This window comes from Hemicordylus capensis, chromosome 2, assembly GCF_027244095.1.
Source record: "Hemicordylus capensis ecotype Gifberg chromosome 2, rHemCap1.1.pri, whole genome shotgun sequence".
Lineage (NCBI taxonomy): Eukaryota > Metazoa > Chordata > Lepidosauria > Squamata > Cordylidae > Hemicordylus > Hemicordylus capensis.
This window is the reverse complement of record NC_069658.1, coordinates 316,316,424-316,335,798: the sequence shown is the minus strand read 5'-3', so window position 1 is coordinate 316,335,798 and position 19,375 is coordinate 316,316,424. Positions and strand designations below refer to the sequence as shown.

At 45.3% G+C, this 19,375-nt stretch overlaps 1 protein-coding gene across 2 annotated transcripts in view; it reads left to right on the top strand.

Annotated features, from left to right (window-relative positions):
- The window catches only part of SLC6A11 (solute carrier family 6 member 11), a 283,028-nt gene that overhangs the window by 80,811 nt on the left and 182,842 nt on the right, over positions 1-19,375 (top strand). For both annotated transcript variants that reach the window (XM_053294644.1, XM_053294643.1), the window contains one exon: positions 11,457-11,589. In XM_053294644.1, coding sequence (XP_053150619.1) covers positions 11,457-11,589 — 133 coding nt within the window. The remainder of the gene's footprint in view (positions 1-11,456; positions 11,590-19,375) is intronic.

Sequence of the window (19,375 nt, the reverse complement as noted above, 5' to 3'; positions counted from 1 at the left end):
CGGTTCTTGGTTGTAGTAGATGGAATTTTTCACTTACTACTAGAATTTCAGGAACAAGACCTTTTTCCATTACTGTGTCGTTTCTACTGAGTGTCGTATTTTTATTTAATAGTTGGACTTTGTAACATATTCAGCCTTCCCATGATGCTTAGCTGTGAGGTCTGTTACATGTTGAATTGACCCAGAAGGGGAAGGCAAGTGAATGGGCAATAGGTGCTGCTGTTCCTCCTTTTCACCATTCCAGCTGTAGATGTGCTTCTTACTAGTGCATGTGCCCTGAAAAATGTCTGAGTATACCAGCTTCTGATTATGTGTGTCCACAGAACTTCTCCCAGGGGGCAGCAAAGCCTGCAATTCAGTACCCCCTCCTTGGGAGTATGTGTGCCCCAATGAATTCAATGGGAACTGGCTCAATTGGATGGAGGTGGCCAACTGCCTTATCTTGCCCCCATCCACACTCCCATCCCAGTAATTCATGTTTCTGATGCTTGGCTTGTACATTTCTGTGTTGCCTGATTCTCTCTTGATATGTAGTCCAAATTATCTAGCTGCCATGATGAGGTAAATTACTCAGTGTAGTCCCATTAAAATTTCTTATTTCAGTGGCACTACTTTGAGTAATTTTCCTCATCATGGCAGCTTCTATTGGTGTATAGTCCTTTACATGCTATAGAAGGCTTGTAGAACAGGAAATAATTTTAAATAAGGTAATAAACTTGGAATTATTGTTGTGTATAGACAGGTGTACTTTTCTTTGTCCTTTACTGGTTCTTATTTGTGGGAAAAGTACCAGACTCCAGGAAAATATCTAACCTTGTTCACATTTGCTAATTTTAATTTAAATGTGCTCAGTGCAGCCAAACCATTTTATCCTAAGAACTTTGATCACTTATCTTTCCTTTGCATGCTTCCAACCACACTATTTTGACAAAGTGGACGATCACTCTAGTGTATACTCTACGAGGCCAAAGATCTGACTTTTCTGCTGATCTATTTCACCAACTCAAATGGGGAAAGGGTGAATGTACGGATGAATAAAAATAGAAAGTGGGCATCCTGGGCATAGAGCCTGTAGATTTTCAAGAATAGAACTGTCTAGGCTGCTGCTCTGACTCTGGGCAGCCAGAGTCTCAGCAGGGGAGCGGAGGGGAAGGAATTAGGCAAAGCTGTGTTGTGCCTGGTGAGAAAATCACTGTTAGACCAATTGTGCACCTCTTTTTTCTTTCTTCCATGTACTTCCTTTTTCTTTCTTCCACACAGAGTTTATGGAACATTATGCTTTATGGATTAGTTATATGTTCTGTGCTTCATGTGAGCTGTCTTCTAGGAGGTGGAGCAGAGTTTTTGCATAAAAGGCAAAACAATGGTTTTTTTTTTCTTTGTCTTTGAAAAGCTTTGAATGCCATTTGAAATCTACTAATTCAAAATGGTTGGCAGCATGTTTTTTACCCCACAACAGGAAGGCTGAAAACTCAGATGCCATAAATTTCCTGTCTTGTTCCTTATATTCTTTATGCAAGCTCAATGCTTCAAATGTTATAATGATGTAGGTAGGCTTGTGCTGTGAAAGCATTATAGTGGCTTGCCCAGTCTCTTATTTAAACAGCACAACCACAAAGTGAGACACAACACTTTTGTCTGATTTAGTCAAAGCAGGAAGAAGTATATCAGCTAGCCACAAAGCGCAAATCAACCACTATTTTTCTGCAGCACGTCTTTTGCTTCTGGCTTCTGAGGCTGCAGAATCTAAAGATGAGCAATGTTCAGAGTATCTTATACTACTGCATTTTCTGAAATGGTAATGTTCTGACTGGTTCATCATTTATGATGATTGGTTCATTTTGGTTAGCTTGTTATTTTTTAATGTGGTTTGCTGGTCAAAGTTTCTTCAGGTTACCGTTAAGAATTTTCATTGGTTTGGGTAGCTAAGCCCTGCTAAATGAATAGTCTTGCATAGCTAACCTGGCTTCCCTTGTGTTAGCGGAGTGCGTACATTTTCCAGATAGCTTGGGATCCTGGAAACCGGTCATTCCATTGTGTGGAAGTGTTTGAAGCTACTTTATAGCTGAGTACACTGTTTGTGCTTGTTCAAAAGTGATAGGTTTAAGCTGTCTGAGATGAAGAAGTAACTAGCAAACATATTCTGTGGTTGTCTAAAGGTGAGGTGTGCCGTCAAGTCGGTTTCTGGCAACCACAGAACCCTGTGGTTTTCTTTGGTAGAATACAGGAGGGATTTACCCATTACCATCTCCCGCGCAGTATGAGATGATACCTTTCAGCATCTTCCTATATCGCTGCTGCCCGATATAGGTGTTTCCCATGGTCTGGGAAACATACCAGCAGGAATTTGACCCAGCAACCTCTGGCTTGCTAGTCAAGTCATTTCCCCACTGCGCCATTAGGTGACTTTCTGTGATTGTCTAAGTTGTTTTAAATAGCAAGTAGGGGTGTGCATGCACCATTTGATGCTTAACTGGTTCACCTCGAATCAGGCCAGCTCGGTGGTTCAATTGCAAATAAAACCAGAGGTGGCGATCGAACTGAACCAAGACTGGTTTGGCATCGAAAAGGCAGCCGGTGGTGGTGGTGGTGGAGAGAGAAGTAGTTTAAAAGTTCTTACCAGCGCAGTGTGGCTGCCGGTGCTGCTGCTCACCCTCCTGGCGTAGCCCAAGCGTGTGGTGATCCCTCTTCAGCAAGCTGTCCTTATGGTGGCAGCGCAGTTCTGGCCTCTATGCATCCACAGAGGCTGGGACCGCGCCACCGCTGCATGGGCAGTTTGCTAGAGAGGGATCGCTGTGCTCTTGGGCTGGTCCAGTAAGAACTTTAAACTACTTATCTTGCCACCCTTTAGAGGATTCTCCCACCCCTTTGCTTGTAAAGGAGAATCATTACATGTATAGCCCCTTGAACAGCTGAATTGGTTCGGTCAAACAGACCGGACTGGATGGTCAGTTCAAACGAACCGGTTCAGAGACAAGTGGTTCAGTCAGAATTCGAACCGAATGGTGATTTCGGTTTGTGCACACCCCTAATAGCAAGTTCCTCGTTTCCTGTATCTTTGTGGAGCTCTTGCTTTTGTAATTTTTGAAATAATAGCTAAAGCTAACAAAGACAAGAATGAAAAGCATTCTGGATCCTGTTGTGCCTACTGCTGCATGCTCTTTTTGTCACAATGCTAAGGTGTGTAGTGGCTCTTGGCACAGTTCTGAGGCTACACCTTCACTGGTATTAGTGTTTAATGGGAATTAGAGACTACTAGAATAGAGGCATTTTAAACATTGGAATCCTGCTGGAGTTTTGTATAACTGCTGGATTTTTCCTTATACTGAAAATATTTTGATTGATGGAGACTAGGGAGAGTAACTATGGGCAATATTTAGGATAGAGATAACCATTTCCTTCATGCTGTAATAACCACTGCAGCTTTTGACTATTGACACTGCTGTCAATGCCTTGGCTCTAGGACTGGCAACTCCTAAAAATCAACATTCTGTTACCGCGGTAGGGTCCTATGTACAAAGGATTTGAGGAAGTCTAGCAGGGCCAATGGTGGTGTGCAGCTATGGCAGAGCCTGGTAGTAAAAGGGTGAAAACTACAGAAAACACTTTTTCTTTCATTCATTAATTCCTCACCTTTTCATTGCACAAGATGTTTAACAATACAGTTCTAAAACACATTGACGTTATTTAAAAGACAGTTATTTGTGCAATAATAAATACAATTCCTTGGGCTTTTCAGTTCCCTACCAACAAGCAACATGTCCATCCATACATGTTACATGCTAGCACAGATTACACAGTCCAGACATTGCACAAGGCAAGAACTAAAAGTACACAAATCACTTTTCTGCCCAGTAGCAGATTACACTTTGCCTTCCCTCTGACCACTGTTAACATTTCACTATCCTTACGTGTGCAACAAGTCTTAACATTTCCTTCATTTCCCTCTCCTTCAAACATAACTGAAAAAGCCCTTCTTGTTGCACTGAGCATCCCTGGGAGAGAGTGTCTGGGAGAGCAAAAAAGTGGGTCTGGAGTGGGGGGCGGCAATATCACGGGTAGCGGGCAGAGGGAGGTATGGCGGTGGGAGTTGGGCAGGCCGTTACAGGGGAAATCGGTCCAGGCAATTGAGGCCTGTTCCTTTTTCCGGCCCTTCTCCCAACCCTCTGACCCTAGGGAGCTCTGAGAACACTCCCTCGAGGATTAGGGTGCTGCTGCTGAATGCCAGGTCAGTTAACGCAAAAACATCTCTCATCCACGATCTGATTGTGGATGAGCGTGCTGACCTGGTATGTGTGACGGAGACCTGGTTGGATGCGCTGGGCGGGGTTGGTCTCTCTCAGCTTTGTCCTCCAGGTTTCCAGATCGTGCAGCAGCCTCGCCTCGAGGGTTGGGGAGGAGGCATTGCAGTCATCTTTCGAGAGACTCTCCCCATTTCCAGGTGCCCGGTCAGGCAATCTCAGAATTTCGAGTGTTTGTCCTTGAGGGTGGGCCTCCGAGATAGGCTGGGGATTCTGCTGGTGTACCAACCACCCCGCTGCACTTCAGTCTCCCTACCTGAGCTGGCGGGGGTGGTCTCGGAGGTGGCCTTGGGTTCCACCTGGCTTATTGTTTTGGGGGATTTCAGTGTCCACGCTGAGGCCCCCCTAGTGGGTGCGGCTCAGGATTTCATGGCCTCCATGGCAACCATGGGCCTGTCTCAATTGGTATCGGGCCCTACCCACGTGGCGAGACACACTCTGGATCTGTTTTTTGCCGACCGGGAAATAAATGATCTGGAGGTGGGGGAATTTGAGACCACTCCCTTGTCATGGACAGATCATCACCTGGTGGGGTTTAGTTTGACTGCTCCGTCTGCCCTCTGCAGGGGTGGTGGGCCAATTAAGATGGTCCGCCCCCGGAGGCTTATGGATCCGCTTGGATTTCAGACGGCCCTTGGGGAGTTTCCAGTGTCCAGAGCTGGTGACCCTGTTGAGGCCTTGGTTGATCTCTGGAATGGAGAAATGGCCTGGGCTGTTGACACGGTTGCTCCTAAACGCCCTCTCTGGCTTGGTGGAGCCCGTTCTGCTCCTTGGTTTTCCTCGGAGCTTAGGGCGATGAAGCAACTCGGGCGACGGCTGGAGCGACGCTGGAGGAAGAGTCGTCATGAATCCGACCGAACACGGGCTAGAGCCCATTTTAGGGACTACGCCGTGGCAGTGGGGGCGGCGAAGAAATGCTTTTTCTCCGCCTCCATTGCGTCTGCTCAGTGCAGACAAACAGATCTGTTTCGTGTGGTGAAAACTTTGCTCCACACATCCCCCCAGACAATGGGGGAGGAGTCATCTACAGCTCTTTGTGATCGGTTTGCCTGTCGCTTTGCAGATAAAGTCGCTTGCATCCGTGCTGACCTGGACTCCAGAGTTTTGGCAGTTCCGGCAGACGTGCCTTTGGTACCATCTGGTCCCGTTGTGTTGGGTTCTTTTTGGTTGGTGTGGCCTGAGGATGTGGACAAGATCCTGGGCAGTGTGCGGGCGACTTCGTGCGCTCTTGACCCTTGCCCTTCATGCCTAATAAAAGCTGCCAGGGAGGGGACGGGCAGATGGATGGAGCTGATCGTTAATGCTTCATTAAGGGAGGGCAGGATGCCATTGTGCCTCAAGGAGGCGGTGGTAAGACCTCTATTAAAAAAGCCCTCCCTTGATCCCTCCAACCTAGACAACTATAGACCTGTGTCTAACCTTCCCTTTTTGGGCAAGGTGATGGAGCGTGTGGTGGCGTCCCAGCTGCAGAGGGTCTTGGATGATACGGATTATCTGGACCCTTTTCAATCTGGCTTCCGCCCTGGGTATGGGACTGAGACTGTCTTGGTCGCTCTAGTGGATGACCTATGCCGGGAACTAGACAGGGGGAGTGCGTCCCTGTTGGTTCTGCTGGACCTCTCGGCGGCGTTCGATACCATCAACCATGGTATCCTTCTGGGCCGCCTCTCGAGTATGGGAATCGGAGGCACTGCGTTGCAGTGGTTCCGGTCCTTTCTTGAGGGGAGGGTCCAGAAGGTGGTGCTAGGGGACTACTGCTCGGCCCTGTGGCCATTGGCCTGTGGGGTCCCGCAGGGATCGGTCTTGTCCCCCATGCTGTTTAACATCTACATGAAGCCGCTGGGAGAAGTCATCCGGGGATTTGGACTGAGTTGTCAGCAATATGCGGATGACACTCAGCTCTATCTCTCCTTGTCTTCTGATCCCAGGGAGGCGGTGGATGTCCTGAATCGGGGGCTGGAGGCCGTGATGGGTTGGATGTGGGCTAACAAACTGAAATTGAATCCGGATAAGACGGAGGTACTGTTGGCCAGTAGGAGAGCCAATCGGGATGAGGAGATTTTACCGGTTCTGGATGGGGTTGCACTCCCCTTGAAGGAGCGAGTATGCAGCTTGGGGGTACTACTGGACCCGGCTCTGCTTTTGGAAGCTCAGGTGGAGGTGGTGGCCAGAGGTGCCTTTGCACGGCTTCGGCTGGTGCGCCAGCTGCGTCCCTTTCTTGAGAAGGCAGATCTGGCCACGGTTACCCACGCCTTAGTCACGTCGCGGCTGGATTACTGTAACGCGCTCTACGTGGGGCTGCCCTTGAAGAGTATCCAGAAACTGCAGCTAGTGCAAAACGTGGCAGCGAGGGTGTTATGCAGAGCTGCCCGTTGGGAACATATCACCCCCATTTTGAAAGAGCTGCACTGGCTGCCGGTTCATTTCCGGGTCCAATTCAAGGTGCTGGTTTTGACCTTTAAAGCCCTTAACGGTTTGGGCCCGGGGTATTTGAGGGACTGCCTGCTCCCAAGGGTTGCTGCCCACTTGACGAGGACATCTGAGGGGGCCCTGCTCCGGGTACCGACAATGAGGGAGGCCCGGCTTTCGTGCACTCGGGACAGGGCCTTCTCTGTTGCTGCTCCTAGACTCTGGAATGCTCTCCCAGTGGCCATTCGTTCCTCAGACTCCATCACGGCTTTTAGAAAGCTTTTAAAGACTTGGCTTTTTACCCAGACTTTTACATAATTGTTTTTACTGCGGCTTCTCTGTGTTTTTATCTGTTATCTGTTGTCTTGTTTTTATGCCTGTTTTATATGTTTTTAGCTTGATGTTTTAATTGCTTGATGTTTTTATTGCTTTTATTGTATGTTTTAATTTTTGTAAACCTCCTTGGGGTTTTCTTTTAACGAAAGGCGGTATAGAAATGTAAAAATAAATAAATAAATAAATAAATCCCTCTCCAGCCTCATCTTGTTCTGAGCTTTCCTGACACTGTCCCTACTAGTCTGGATTATTCATCTATATTCGTTCTTGCTAACATATACTCTCTTCCAGTTCTTAAATATACCCTTTTAATGTTCAGCTCATCACTAAGCTTTTCTTGTGGCCACATTGGCATTTAGCTGTCTTCCAGTTTTCTTTTTCATTCAAATTGTTTGGAACTGCACCTTTAGTAACATCTTCAGGAACTCCCACCCACCTTGGCTCCTTACCATTTAATTTATATAGCCGTGGAATCCTTTCCTACCTACCTACTTACCTACCTATTGATTGAATTTATATACTGCCTTGTATAAAAATCTCTGTGTGGTTTACACCTAGGGGGAGAATGGTTCATCCAAACAGCTCAACTTCAATTGCTCCAAATACTACTTTACAGTAATATTTGGAGTGTCTGTAGTGGAACAGTTTGGAAGAATTGTGCTCCCTCCCATTAAGGAATAGCATGTGGGGGGAGACAATGTACATGCTTGTGATGTGCTCACATTTTAATCACTGGGGCAGAATGGTCAGGCAAATCCTTTATCCTAATTGGCCCATGGGGAATGTTGGTTGGTGACATTTAGAGAGGGCGGAGCATCAGAAGAGAAAACAGAAAATAGATAAGAGGAAAAGTGGAATAAAAACAACTGATAAACTGAAAGAAGTATAACAGAAACTATTGCATTGATAAAGATACGCTCATCCAAGTATATGGATAAATGGCACCGGACAACAGTTTTATTAAACATCAATGTAACAACATCATGAACAGGCTTTGACCAGATATCTCAATAGGAAAAGGAAAAAAGGTTCACTGAGGCCATGGAAGGCATGATAATGCTTCTTTCAGAGTGAAGATAAAGCAATGCATAGCTATGTCTCTTGCTAGTAAAAGGTGAGGAGAAGGATAGAGCAATGAGGGGGCCGGTCTGACAGACATGTTGGATCTCCAATGAAATTCTGCAATGACAGCACGGAGCCTCAAAACTGCTGGAGGCTGCCTGCTGCCATTGTTAAAGTCCCTCCAACACTCCCCAACAGAGGGCATGTCAGGTGCAATGTGCTGGACCTGACACAATGTTCAGCCATAAGATCTAGGCAACAACCCTAACCTCACCCAACCGCATGTCTACAGTTGCCTCAATGCAAAATGCCCCCTCCCAACAATTGCTGATCATTTAACCAGAAACATTTTCCTGACATCATCCCACATAATCAACAATTGTTTGAGATTAGAGTCATTTATCTTTTGTTTTTTGTTTTATTGCTAGAATTGCCAGTTTATTAGATATTTAAAAACTCTTCTTAATAAAGAAATATTGTTCATATATTCATTAGATTTTAGAGCGATTGCAAACCTGCCCCTCCTGATCCACGGTTGAGAGCTGTATGCATTACACTACTGAATCCAGTTTGTATGTTTCATTTCAAAGTCAAATTTTATTTACGGTCTTAGACCAAAACAGAAAACATATACCATCAGTGGATACAATTACATCTATACAATAATACATTAACCTCCTAAAAACAATTCCCCTATATACATCCTGGAAGCAATATAACAAAACTTAGCTACAGAGTTAGAAACTGAGGCATTCTCATTTGAAAGTAAAAATTTAACAAGATATTCATCAGACTGGTTTGACAATCTACATATCAAAGGAAAAATAAAGCATGTCCTTAGGTTTAAGTGTAGTTTTCAGTGCAATAAAATGTGGTCAGTGGTTTCTACTTCCCCGGATCCACAGCGACAACAGCGTTGTTCTATGGGGATACCTTGGTATCTCCCTAATAATAACGCTGAAGGGAAGGAGTTAACCCTAGCTCTTTTGAATGCCCAGTGGAATTTACTAAGAAAAATGAAGGACAAATATTTAGCAGGTGAGAGAGCCATCTCGGATCTTATCCCTTTATAAAAGTCTGGTAGAGAGGCCCAGTTATTTTGCAACTCAATATCTACCCGATGTTGTCTCACTGCTCTTTTAGCATTTGCCCGGCCCAACTCTAACAGCTGTTCAGGAACGATTCCTAAAGAGGTAAGTTTATTGCTTACCACTAAACACCAAGTCGGCTGAGGAACAGCCGATAGGAACTTGGGAATTAACCCAGTTGGCCGCAAGTGACAAAAATAAATAATTAAGAGCCAAGCACGTGATTCAATTTTTAGAAAACCAGCCTCCATACACAGGACTACATTTGGAGTGCATCTTGGGGTACCAAATAAAGTTCTCAAAAACCCAGATTGATCCCCCCCCCCCAGCATATCAAAATTTGAGTATGGACCCAATTGAATGCCATAAAATAACTGAGGGATTACTTTGGCAGAATATAACTTTAAGGCTGCAGGGATAAAACCTGCGCCTTGCGTTCTAAAGAATCTATTAATTGCCGCCACACTGTATTTTGCTGACTTGGCTACCATTCTCATATGCGCAGATTTCCTTGCATTCATTGCATGTTGAAAAACTACCCCCACATATTTTGTTTGAGTGACCTGTTCTAATTGATGTCCGTGCAGTGTCCATATCATTTTTTTTGCTTCTTAAAACACATAATTTTTTATTTATCGTAATTGATTTTTAACTGCACCTCATTACAATATGAGGCTAGGACATCTAAAGCTCTTTTGAGCCCAACCCTGGTTTGAGAAAAAAATAACCGCGTTGTCGGCATACATCAGGATTGGGATCACCTTCTTGGCCAATTTCGGAGCATGTGTACCAGACTTCTACAGGCGCTTGATCAAATCATTAACGTAAAAATTCTGTTTAAAATATTTCTATACCACCCTAAACTTATGTCTCTGGGTGGTTTACAAGTAAGGCTATGGGGCAAAACAGTGGAGAGGACTATTGCTTTGCCTGACTGGTGGGCTTCTTGATGGTGCTTGACTGCCTCTTTGAGAAGCAGTATGTAGAGCTAGATGGACCTTTTGGTTAGGGGTGTGCACAAATCTAAAATTGTGGTTCGGTTCAAATTTGGACCGAATTAGAACTGTATGTTGGTACAGTTGAATTGACCAGCTGAAATGGTCTTTTTGACCCAAACGGCTCGAGAGCCTATATTTGTAAAGGGGGAATCTGGTGAATATTCCCCTTTACAAGTAAAGGGGTGGAGGAATTTTCTAAAGGGTAGAGGTGAGAGAAGTAGCTTAAACCTCTTACTGGCCCTGTATGGCTTCTGATGCCACTGCTCGCCTGCCTGATGTAGCCCAAGTGTGCAGCGATACCCCTTCAGCAAGCTGCCCATACAGCGGCAGCATGGTTCCAGTCTCCATGGATGTGTGGAGGCCATTTGTGTGGGCACGCAAATGGACTCCATACAACTGCAGAGGCCAGAACTGTGCCTCCAGCTTGCTAAAGGGGGATCATTGTGTGCTTGGGCCGCCCGCACCGGGGGGAGGGGAGCAGTGGCCAGTAAGAGGTTTAATTTACTTCTCTCTCCACCACCACCACCACCACACTTTTGATGATGAAGCGGTCTACCCAAAATGGGCTTGGTTCAGTTTGGTCACAGACTGAACCGCCTCTGGTTTGGTTTGCAGTCAAGTAGCTGAATAAGCCTGGTTTGAGGCAAATCGGTTCGGCACTGAACAGTCTGTTCACACCCCTACTTTTGGTCTGATACAGCAAGGCTCTTTTTATTGTACCATATAATGGCCCTAGCACCATTATGTCTGCATTGCAACTTTTATATGCGGAGTAATCACATTAGAAATGTGCTAAGATGGCAATGAAGGTTTGCCTCAGATTTTTTTACAGTGTGAATTTTTCTAATATCACATTTTTGCGAGGTTTGCAGAACATGTACTGCATATAAAATTTGCCAGGGGGCAGCTCCTGTTTGTGTCAGCTCCAACTATATGAACTTTCAGTGTGAATGAATGGGAACCATTTCTTCATATGTTGTTATAAAGTAATTATTGATCATTTGTTGGAATCTTTGAAGTCATGTTATTTAAGGTTAAATGTTATACTAATTCTTGTTATACTATGTTGTTATACTAATTATACTAACACTAATGAATATTGAACGGTAGGAATCATTATCAAAGCTTTAGTTAGCCACATAAACTCTGGCATTCATTGCCTGTTTCTTGAGCTAAAGATCAAATTGCATCAAATCAGCTTACTTTTACTGACTGCCTGATGTTGCTAAGGTTCTAGCAATTTATGGTTATGTTTTCCATAGACGAAGGGTGTTGGCCATATCAGATGGAATTGAACACATTGGGAATCTGCGCTGGGAGCTGGCACTATGTCTTTTGGCTGCCTGGACTATCTGCTACTTTTGCATTTGGAAAGGAACAAAATCAACTGGCAAGGTAACAGTAATTAGTTCTGTGTATTATGTAAGGCTATTATATCTTATATGCATATTAAAACTAGTGGCTGACATTCAGATAAAAAAAGCACTGGTGTTATGGGATAATTACTGGTGCTTCTGCAGTGTGCAACTAACTAGGCTCCACCGGTGGAGGGGGGGGATAATTTTGACAATCTCTCCTTGCCTCAGAAGCACTGCATGCCACTCATTGTCCTTGGGGGTTGCACAGCTCTCAGGGGCATATTGTTGAGTGGCACAGAGTGCTTTTTGGGGAAAGAGAGGTTGTTGAAATTTGCGCTTCCTCACCTTCCCAGCAATACAAGCACCAGTACAGCATTTGAAACTCTTCAGAAGCAGTGGTGCTACACCAGTGCTTCTCTTGTAGCACCGGTGTTTTGTTAGTCTAGTGTTACTTAGGATGTAAATAGAAACATTAATTCTGTAATCAACATTCTAGTATATATCCTGACTCTCTCCTTCTCTCTTGTGCACATGAATGGATATATGCATGTTGTGTCTGTCCTTCAAATGTATATATATATACCAATATGCATAATTTTCACTTTCTTTGGACCGGCATAAGACTGCATATTTCTGGGAGGTGAAAACACACCCTAGTGTATTTGTCAGTAAATTGCATGGAGAAAATGAGGAGCCAGACAACAACATGGATTAAATGGAGCATAGGTATAAAAACCTGGACCATCTTTATTAAAGCCTTTATGAAAACTAATACAAATAGAGGCATCTGATATACAGGAGAGTGCACTTAGTCGGGTGTAAGTCCAGGTGAGGAGGTCAGCAAAATATAACCCCAGGCTCACACCTGTTAAGCCCTACCGTATTTTACAGAGTATAAGATGCACTTTTTTCCTTGAAAAATATCCCCCCAAATTTAGGTGAGTCTTAATTTCTAATTGGCCGGGGAGAAGTTGAAAGTTTAGGGCTTGTCGTGAAAGAGAGGGGGAGGAGGAGGAGGAGGAAGGGTTCGGAAGGATTGGGGTGGGGGGTTCCATTAAGGGCGGGGGAGGGTTTACTTACCCCTCCCGCGCTTTCCCCACTCCGTTGCCGTATTACCTTTACAAATCAGGCGGCAGGTAGGGGTGTGCACGGACCCACAGAGCTGCGGTCCGGCACTGTGGGGTGGGTTCCTTTAAGGGAAGGGAGGGTTTACTTACCCCTCCCACCACTTTCCCCCCTCCAGAGCTCGTATTTATTGTAGTAATTGGGGCGGCAGGATACCTCCCTGGATTCTCTGTTTTTACATCAGTTCCTCTGTGACTGTCTGGTGTTGTGTTACTTTTTTTCTGGGTTCAAATAATGAGTATCCATTTTCTTTGTTTTTTTTAATTCTGCTTTTCCCGATCCCAACCCCGAATCTGACCCTGACTTTTGGTGGGGGCAAAAGGACCTCAAACTGACATTTGTGGTGTCAATAGAGGTCGGATTGGACCCAACACTGACTTTTAGGTCTCTACCCAGGCCTAGCACACAGTACATAGAACTTGGATCATTAATGTTTTTATATGATTTTAGGCAGGTTTTAAAAAATGTATTTGAGTGCTTGTCTCTTTCATGATGTCTGTTGTGGGACACAGAATGAGAGAAAGAGCTTATTTCCAGTCTATACTGTCAATATATATCTCTGCTCCCTTCCCCTCTCATCTTCTCCCAACCACTCCAATCTCCTCTTTTAGAAAGTTAGGTTTTGGAAATATAGCAAATGGAGGACTAGCAATTTGATCGCAGAGACAGCAGCATAGAGTAGTTCAAAGGAAATATGTTTGTGCTACAGCTGAACAGAAAATTCTTTTCAAAGAGTTTCCAGTTAAATTTAGGGGTGCAAAATTTAGAGAGCACCTTCTTCTGCACGTTCTCCACCGCACATTAAGGTCATCTGAGGAGGTCAATCTTCAGTTACTATCAACACATCTGGTGGTGACTCAGAGGTGGGCCTTCTCTGTAGCTGCTCCTGGGCTGTGGAATGTACTTCCAATAGAAATCCGTAATCTTCAGTGTTCATTATTGGCCTTCAGGAGAGCCCTTAAGATCTGTTTGGCCTGGTTTTCAAAACTGTTTTAAAATGTTTTAATAATGGTTTATGTTGTTTTTACAGTTTTTGATTTTAACAATTAATTGATTTTAGTTTTATTTTAATGTAAACCACTCAGCCATTTTTGGAAGGGTGGTATAGAAATCAAATCAATCAATCAATCAATTAAATAAATGGGTTCACAGGGAAGGGATGAACTAAGTGAATGCAGGTGTTTATATGCAAAATGCTTAAAGGGTGTGGTGCTGTTTTTTTTAATGGTGCTGAATACACTAATTAATGGTAGTGGAGTTGGTGTATTTCCTTTCCTTTCCAAAACTATTTTACAGCTTGCTTCTGTGGGCAGGAGCAGTGGCACTGAAATACTGAAGCTGATTCTGTCAACCAGCTCCAGTCAATTGCTTTTTCCTTAGAATGCCTTGGAAATTATGCTACATCATTACACAGCATAACTTCCATGGCATTCTTGGTGTGGGGGCATGTCCCCCCCCCCCCGCCACATAAACCCCCTTCATTTTATAGAAATACAACATTTTGTGATTTAGTACCATGCCTGTGACATCCTAGAAGAAAACAAAATGGTGACCAGACAGAGCTTGTTGCTGTGAAGCTCTCTAGTGCTGCTTCTGCCACTGCCACTATCCCCCATAGAATGGCATAACATTTTTTTTTAAAAAGGAAAGAAAGAAAGACATGTTCCACTAACCAAAAGTAAGCCAATCTTTCCATAAAACTAAATCCCTCAAAACTCATCTCATCCTCTGAAAATACCAGGCTGGCTCCCCATTCTTGCTACATGCAAATTGGATATCAAAAGTGTGTGTGTGTGTGTGTGTGTGTGTTTGGGGGGGGGCGGGGTGTTTGGATCAGCATTTGCTGCTAGGACATAGGGGACAACAAAGGACATCAAAGTAGTTGGAAGAGGATGCAAATAGCCTACCTGTGCCAAAAGCAGATAAAATTAGAGAGAGCCCCAACAAGATCAATTAGGGAATACTGACTGGGCAGGCTCCAGGAAAGAGAGTTTTCTCCTTGTGACTCTCCTCTCATCACACATCAGACATCCACTGCCTTCCTTGTCCTACAAAGGCTCACACTGTTTCTTTACTGCTGTGCACCTGTGATCATAGCTCTGCTGGCAGTGGTTTTAATGACAGGAATTCTCTTGCGTGGCTCTGAAACCCATACAAGGAGAAATATAACAATCTGAAGGAAGGTACTATCCCCCCCCACACACACACACTTTGAACTGCTGCACTGCCACTGACATTTGAGTCATGGGAACAGGAAGCCTTTTTTAAAACTATCAAAAAAATCCCTCACAAATAGTAGGCAGATTTTGCTGCTCATGCTGTTGCCCATGCATTTCTGTGACCCAAAGCAAACTTTCACCTTGCTTCATGGTGGGACCACCCATCAATGGAATAACAGATAGGAAAAGAACAAAATGAAGTATAAAATTGGGAAACATTGGCTAAGAAGCATTTCATAAAAGACTGAAGGTTGTAGTAGGCATATAACTGATAACACAATGAACATGCATCGACGGTATGTTGCTGAGGGTATCGTGGGATAGTGGGTTAGCCTAGATGATGCACTGGGTGAATCACTTCAAGGTCTTTGGTTTTTGGAACTAGCATTTGTTGTTTCCAGCTGTGGAATTATAAATCTGTTTAAGTTGTGAAGAGGCTGGATGCGTTTAAAATCACACTAAACCTTATATCAAGTCAGATCACTGATCCAGCTAGCACCATATTGTCTATATTAATCCGCAGTGGCTCTCCAAGGTTTCAGAAAAGGGTCTTTCCCAGCCTGACTTGGAGACACCAGTGGATTGAACCTGGAGCCTTCTGAATGCAATACATGTTCTCTGCCACTGAGCTACTGCCTCTTCCATTAGAGCCCATACATAAAAAGCCTTGAGGATTTTCCGGTTGTTTGCCCCATGGTAAATCATCTCAGTGGTATATTTGCATGACAAAACAAAATAAAAATGCTGGTAATGCAATAAAACCTGAAACCCCTTAAAAACCTCAGGATTTTCTGTGTAATGGAACGGAACTCAAAACTAAAATATTTTAGTTGTTTTGCATATGAACTCTACCTGGAATTCTACCTAAACTGGAACTGGAACTCTACCTAAAAACCAGTGTGTGTGTGTGTGTGCGTGTGTGTGTGTGCGCACACACACACACACACACACACACACACGGCATAGCTATAATTGAGTGGATGAGTTTTAAAGAACACAAGCCACCTAGCTCTTGGGAGCTGCCTGTCTCACATTACTCACCGCTCCTGTCAAACTCTGTCCAGTCTCATTCCCAGCTGGCTTCATTGTCAGCTGCATATTTTCTTTGTTCTCTCCCCGAACGAGGGAGAGAACGAAGAAAGCACCCAGCCAACAATAAAGCCAACTAGTAAGGTCATGAAGGCCCTTCTGGGTACTGGCCACTGCCCTGCATGTGACAGCACATGCAGGTGGCAAAGCTGGCATGTGCGAGGGCAGCTGGGTAGAGGAACAAACATGAGCCCACACTCCCATAGCTCAGTGTGGTGTGAATGTAAGAACAGCCCTGCTGAATCAGGCACAAGGCCCATCCAGTCCAGCATCCTGTTTCACACAGTGGCCCACCAGATGCCTCTGGGGAGCCCACAAGCAAGAGGTATGTGCATGCCTTCTCACCTTCTGTTGCTCCCCTGCAACTGGTTCTGAGAGGTATTGTACCTCTGAGGATGGAGATGGCCCACAGACATCAGACTAGTAGCCAGAGGTGTAACTAGTAGCCAGAGGTGTAACTGGGCAAGCCCGGGGCCCCAACATACTGTGCATACATAACACATGTTTGCCCACCATAAGCAGATTCCTACATCAGATGCCAACATGCAGTATATACTCCTATGTTGATGTTTGATCTAAGATCGTAAATAAATAAACAACAAACTCCTATGTTGTGGAGGAGGAGAGCTGGTCTTGTGGTAGCAAGCATGACTGGTCCCCTTAGCTAAGCAGGGTCCACCCTGGTTTGCATTTGAATGAGAGACTAGAAGTGTGAGCACTGGAAGATATTCCCCTCAGGAGATGGAGCCACTCTGGGAAGAGCATCTAGGTCCCAAGTTCCCTCCATGGCAGCACCTCCAAGATAGGGCTGCAAGAGACTCCTGCTGCCTGCAACCTTGGAGAAGCCTCTGCCAGACTGGGTAGACAATACTGAGCTAGATAGACCAATGGTCTGACTCAGTATATGGCAGCTTCCTATGTTCCTAAATACTACTGCAGCACACACACAAGAAACCTGTCCCATCCTGACACTCAGCCAACTTCCATAATCAAGATCCTACACACACACACACACACACACACACACAGACACACACACACACACACACACACACACACACACACACACACACACACACACACACCACAACTGCCTACTCCTAGATTTACAAGGAATACAAGCCACACCTAATGGCACAGCAGGGAAGTAACTTGCCTAGGGAGCAAAAGGTTGCGGGTTCGAATGGAAACACCTATATCGGGCAGCAGTGATATAGGAAGATGCTGAAAGGCAACATTTCATACTACGTGGAAGGAGGCAATGGTAAACCGCTCCTGTATTCTACCAAAGAAAACCACAGGGTTCTGTGGTTGCCAGGAGTCAAAACCAACTTGATAGCACAACAAGCCACACCAGGGCTACCAACTTTCCAATAAGCCTCTGTACCCGCTTCTCAGTGTTCCAACAAGCCAGCAGCCAAGTCAGGTACAGAAACATCAAATTGCATTTGACTTAAAGTAAACATTTATAGTCACTTACATTAGAAGGCTTGCTACTAAGTGCTGGTTGCTTGCTTGTGCCTGCAGTTCTTCCAGTCAGCTCAGCAGAGGTGCTATTATTGTTTTTTGAGAGAAAACAGTATTTATTTTTTGTATCTCAATTTATTTATTTTTACATTCTATATCCCACTCTCCCTCCAAGTAGCCCAGAGTGGTGCACTACATACTTCGGTTTTTCCTCACAAGCAACAACCCTGTGGAGTTGGCCTGTATCTCAAACATCAGAATTATGATGCAATGATGATACATACTACATTATACTTAGGTTTTTCCTCACAACAACCCTGTGAAGTTGGCTTGTATCAACATGTTGTCTACAATGTTCAGGTGTCTGAACATTGAATGAATAGCTCTTATAGATGAATAGCTCTTATAGATAACTCTGTTGTCAGAATTCCCACCTTTGCTTTTGGACTGAACAGCTATATTGCCCTTTTCAAAACACAAGTGCCAGTGTACAGTGCCAGTGCAAGACCACAGCATCTTCTTGAACATTATTTCTATTTATTTATTTGCTCATTCATTCATTCAATTTCTATACCACCCTTCCAAAAATAGCTCAGGGTGGTTTACACAGACACATATTTTTGTGCATATCTGGAAGCCAGAGAACCTCATCAGTGCTCCCAAAGGAAGTTAAATGGCCACAGCCATAAACTGTAACCCTAAGTAAGCAGCAACAGTCCTGTGCAGTTCTTTCCAACAAAGAAACCTGTTGATTTATCTCCCAGGTTCCCACGCCCTCAGGTGTACTAATAATTCAAAACAAAATTTGAAAGACAAATGGTTGCTTAAGTCTAGATCCCTGCAACCCCAAGATGGCTGGCTTAATTCCAAACAATGTGGCGTCCCAGTGGTACCTCCCAGGAGATAGATCAGTTTCTGAAGAGCTCAGAGAACCTGTTTGAAGGAAACAGGACTGGCTGTGGCACAAGAGACCCATTAATAGAGGCATTACAAGGGGATTCTTTGAAGCCCCAGAAGATGCTATTAAAGCAGCCAAGCCCTCTTAAAACTAGCATAATAAAAGTGATGGGCTGAGGGAGTGGGGTTTACACAGGAAGGAGAATAACCTAGGACTTTTGAAGCAGCGAGGCGGTCAGCGGCGAGGCGGCCAGCTTGGGCCGTGGGCCCCGCGCTGCGCTTCAGCACCACTGCTCCCCAGTGCTGGGGCGGCGAGGCGAGCGGCGCGTCCTGCCTTACCCCTTCCTTCCGGTGGCGGTGGCTGGTGTGGTGGCTGGCCTGGCAGTGATGGGATGGCCTCCTCAGTGTAGCTGTAGCGGCCGAGCGGCGGCGCGGAGTGCAGGCAGCGATGCCGAGCCTGCCTTCTGGCCCGGCGTCGCTTCACTGTGCATTTGGGAAGCGACATCGGCTTCCCAACTGCGCAGGCACGCCTGCGCAGAAGTGACGCCGCCCGGCTGCTACAGCTACACTGATGAGGCCATCCCATCGCCGCCAGGCCAGCCACCACACCAGCCACCGCCGCACTCGGCGCGGCGGGCAACCCGCCGCCGCCACTCGGCGGGCGACCCGCTGCCGAATTGCTGCCCGCATGCCTGCCGCCACACTCAGCGGGCGATCGAGGGGGGGCGGCGGGGGGGGAAGCCACTTTTTGGTGCCCCCCCATGCGACCCGCCGGGGTGGCGCCGGGGGCACGTGCCCCTCCTGCCCCCCCTATAGTTACAACCCTGCTATTAGCCACTGATAGACCTGTTCTCCATGAATCTGTCTAAATTCCTTTTAAAGCCATCCAAGCTGGTGGCCATCACCACATCCCATGGCAAGGAATTCCATAAATTAATTATTGATTGGTTGATTGATTGATTAAGTGCTGTCAAGTCAGTGTTTACTCTTAGCGACCACATAGATAGATCCTCTTGAGGATGATCT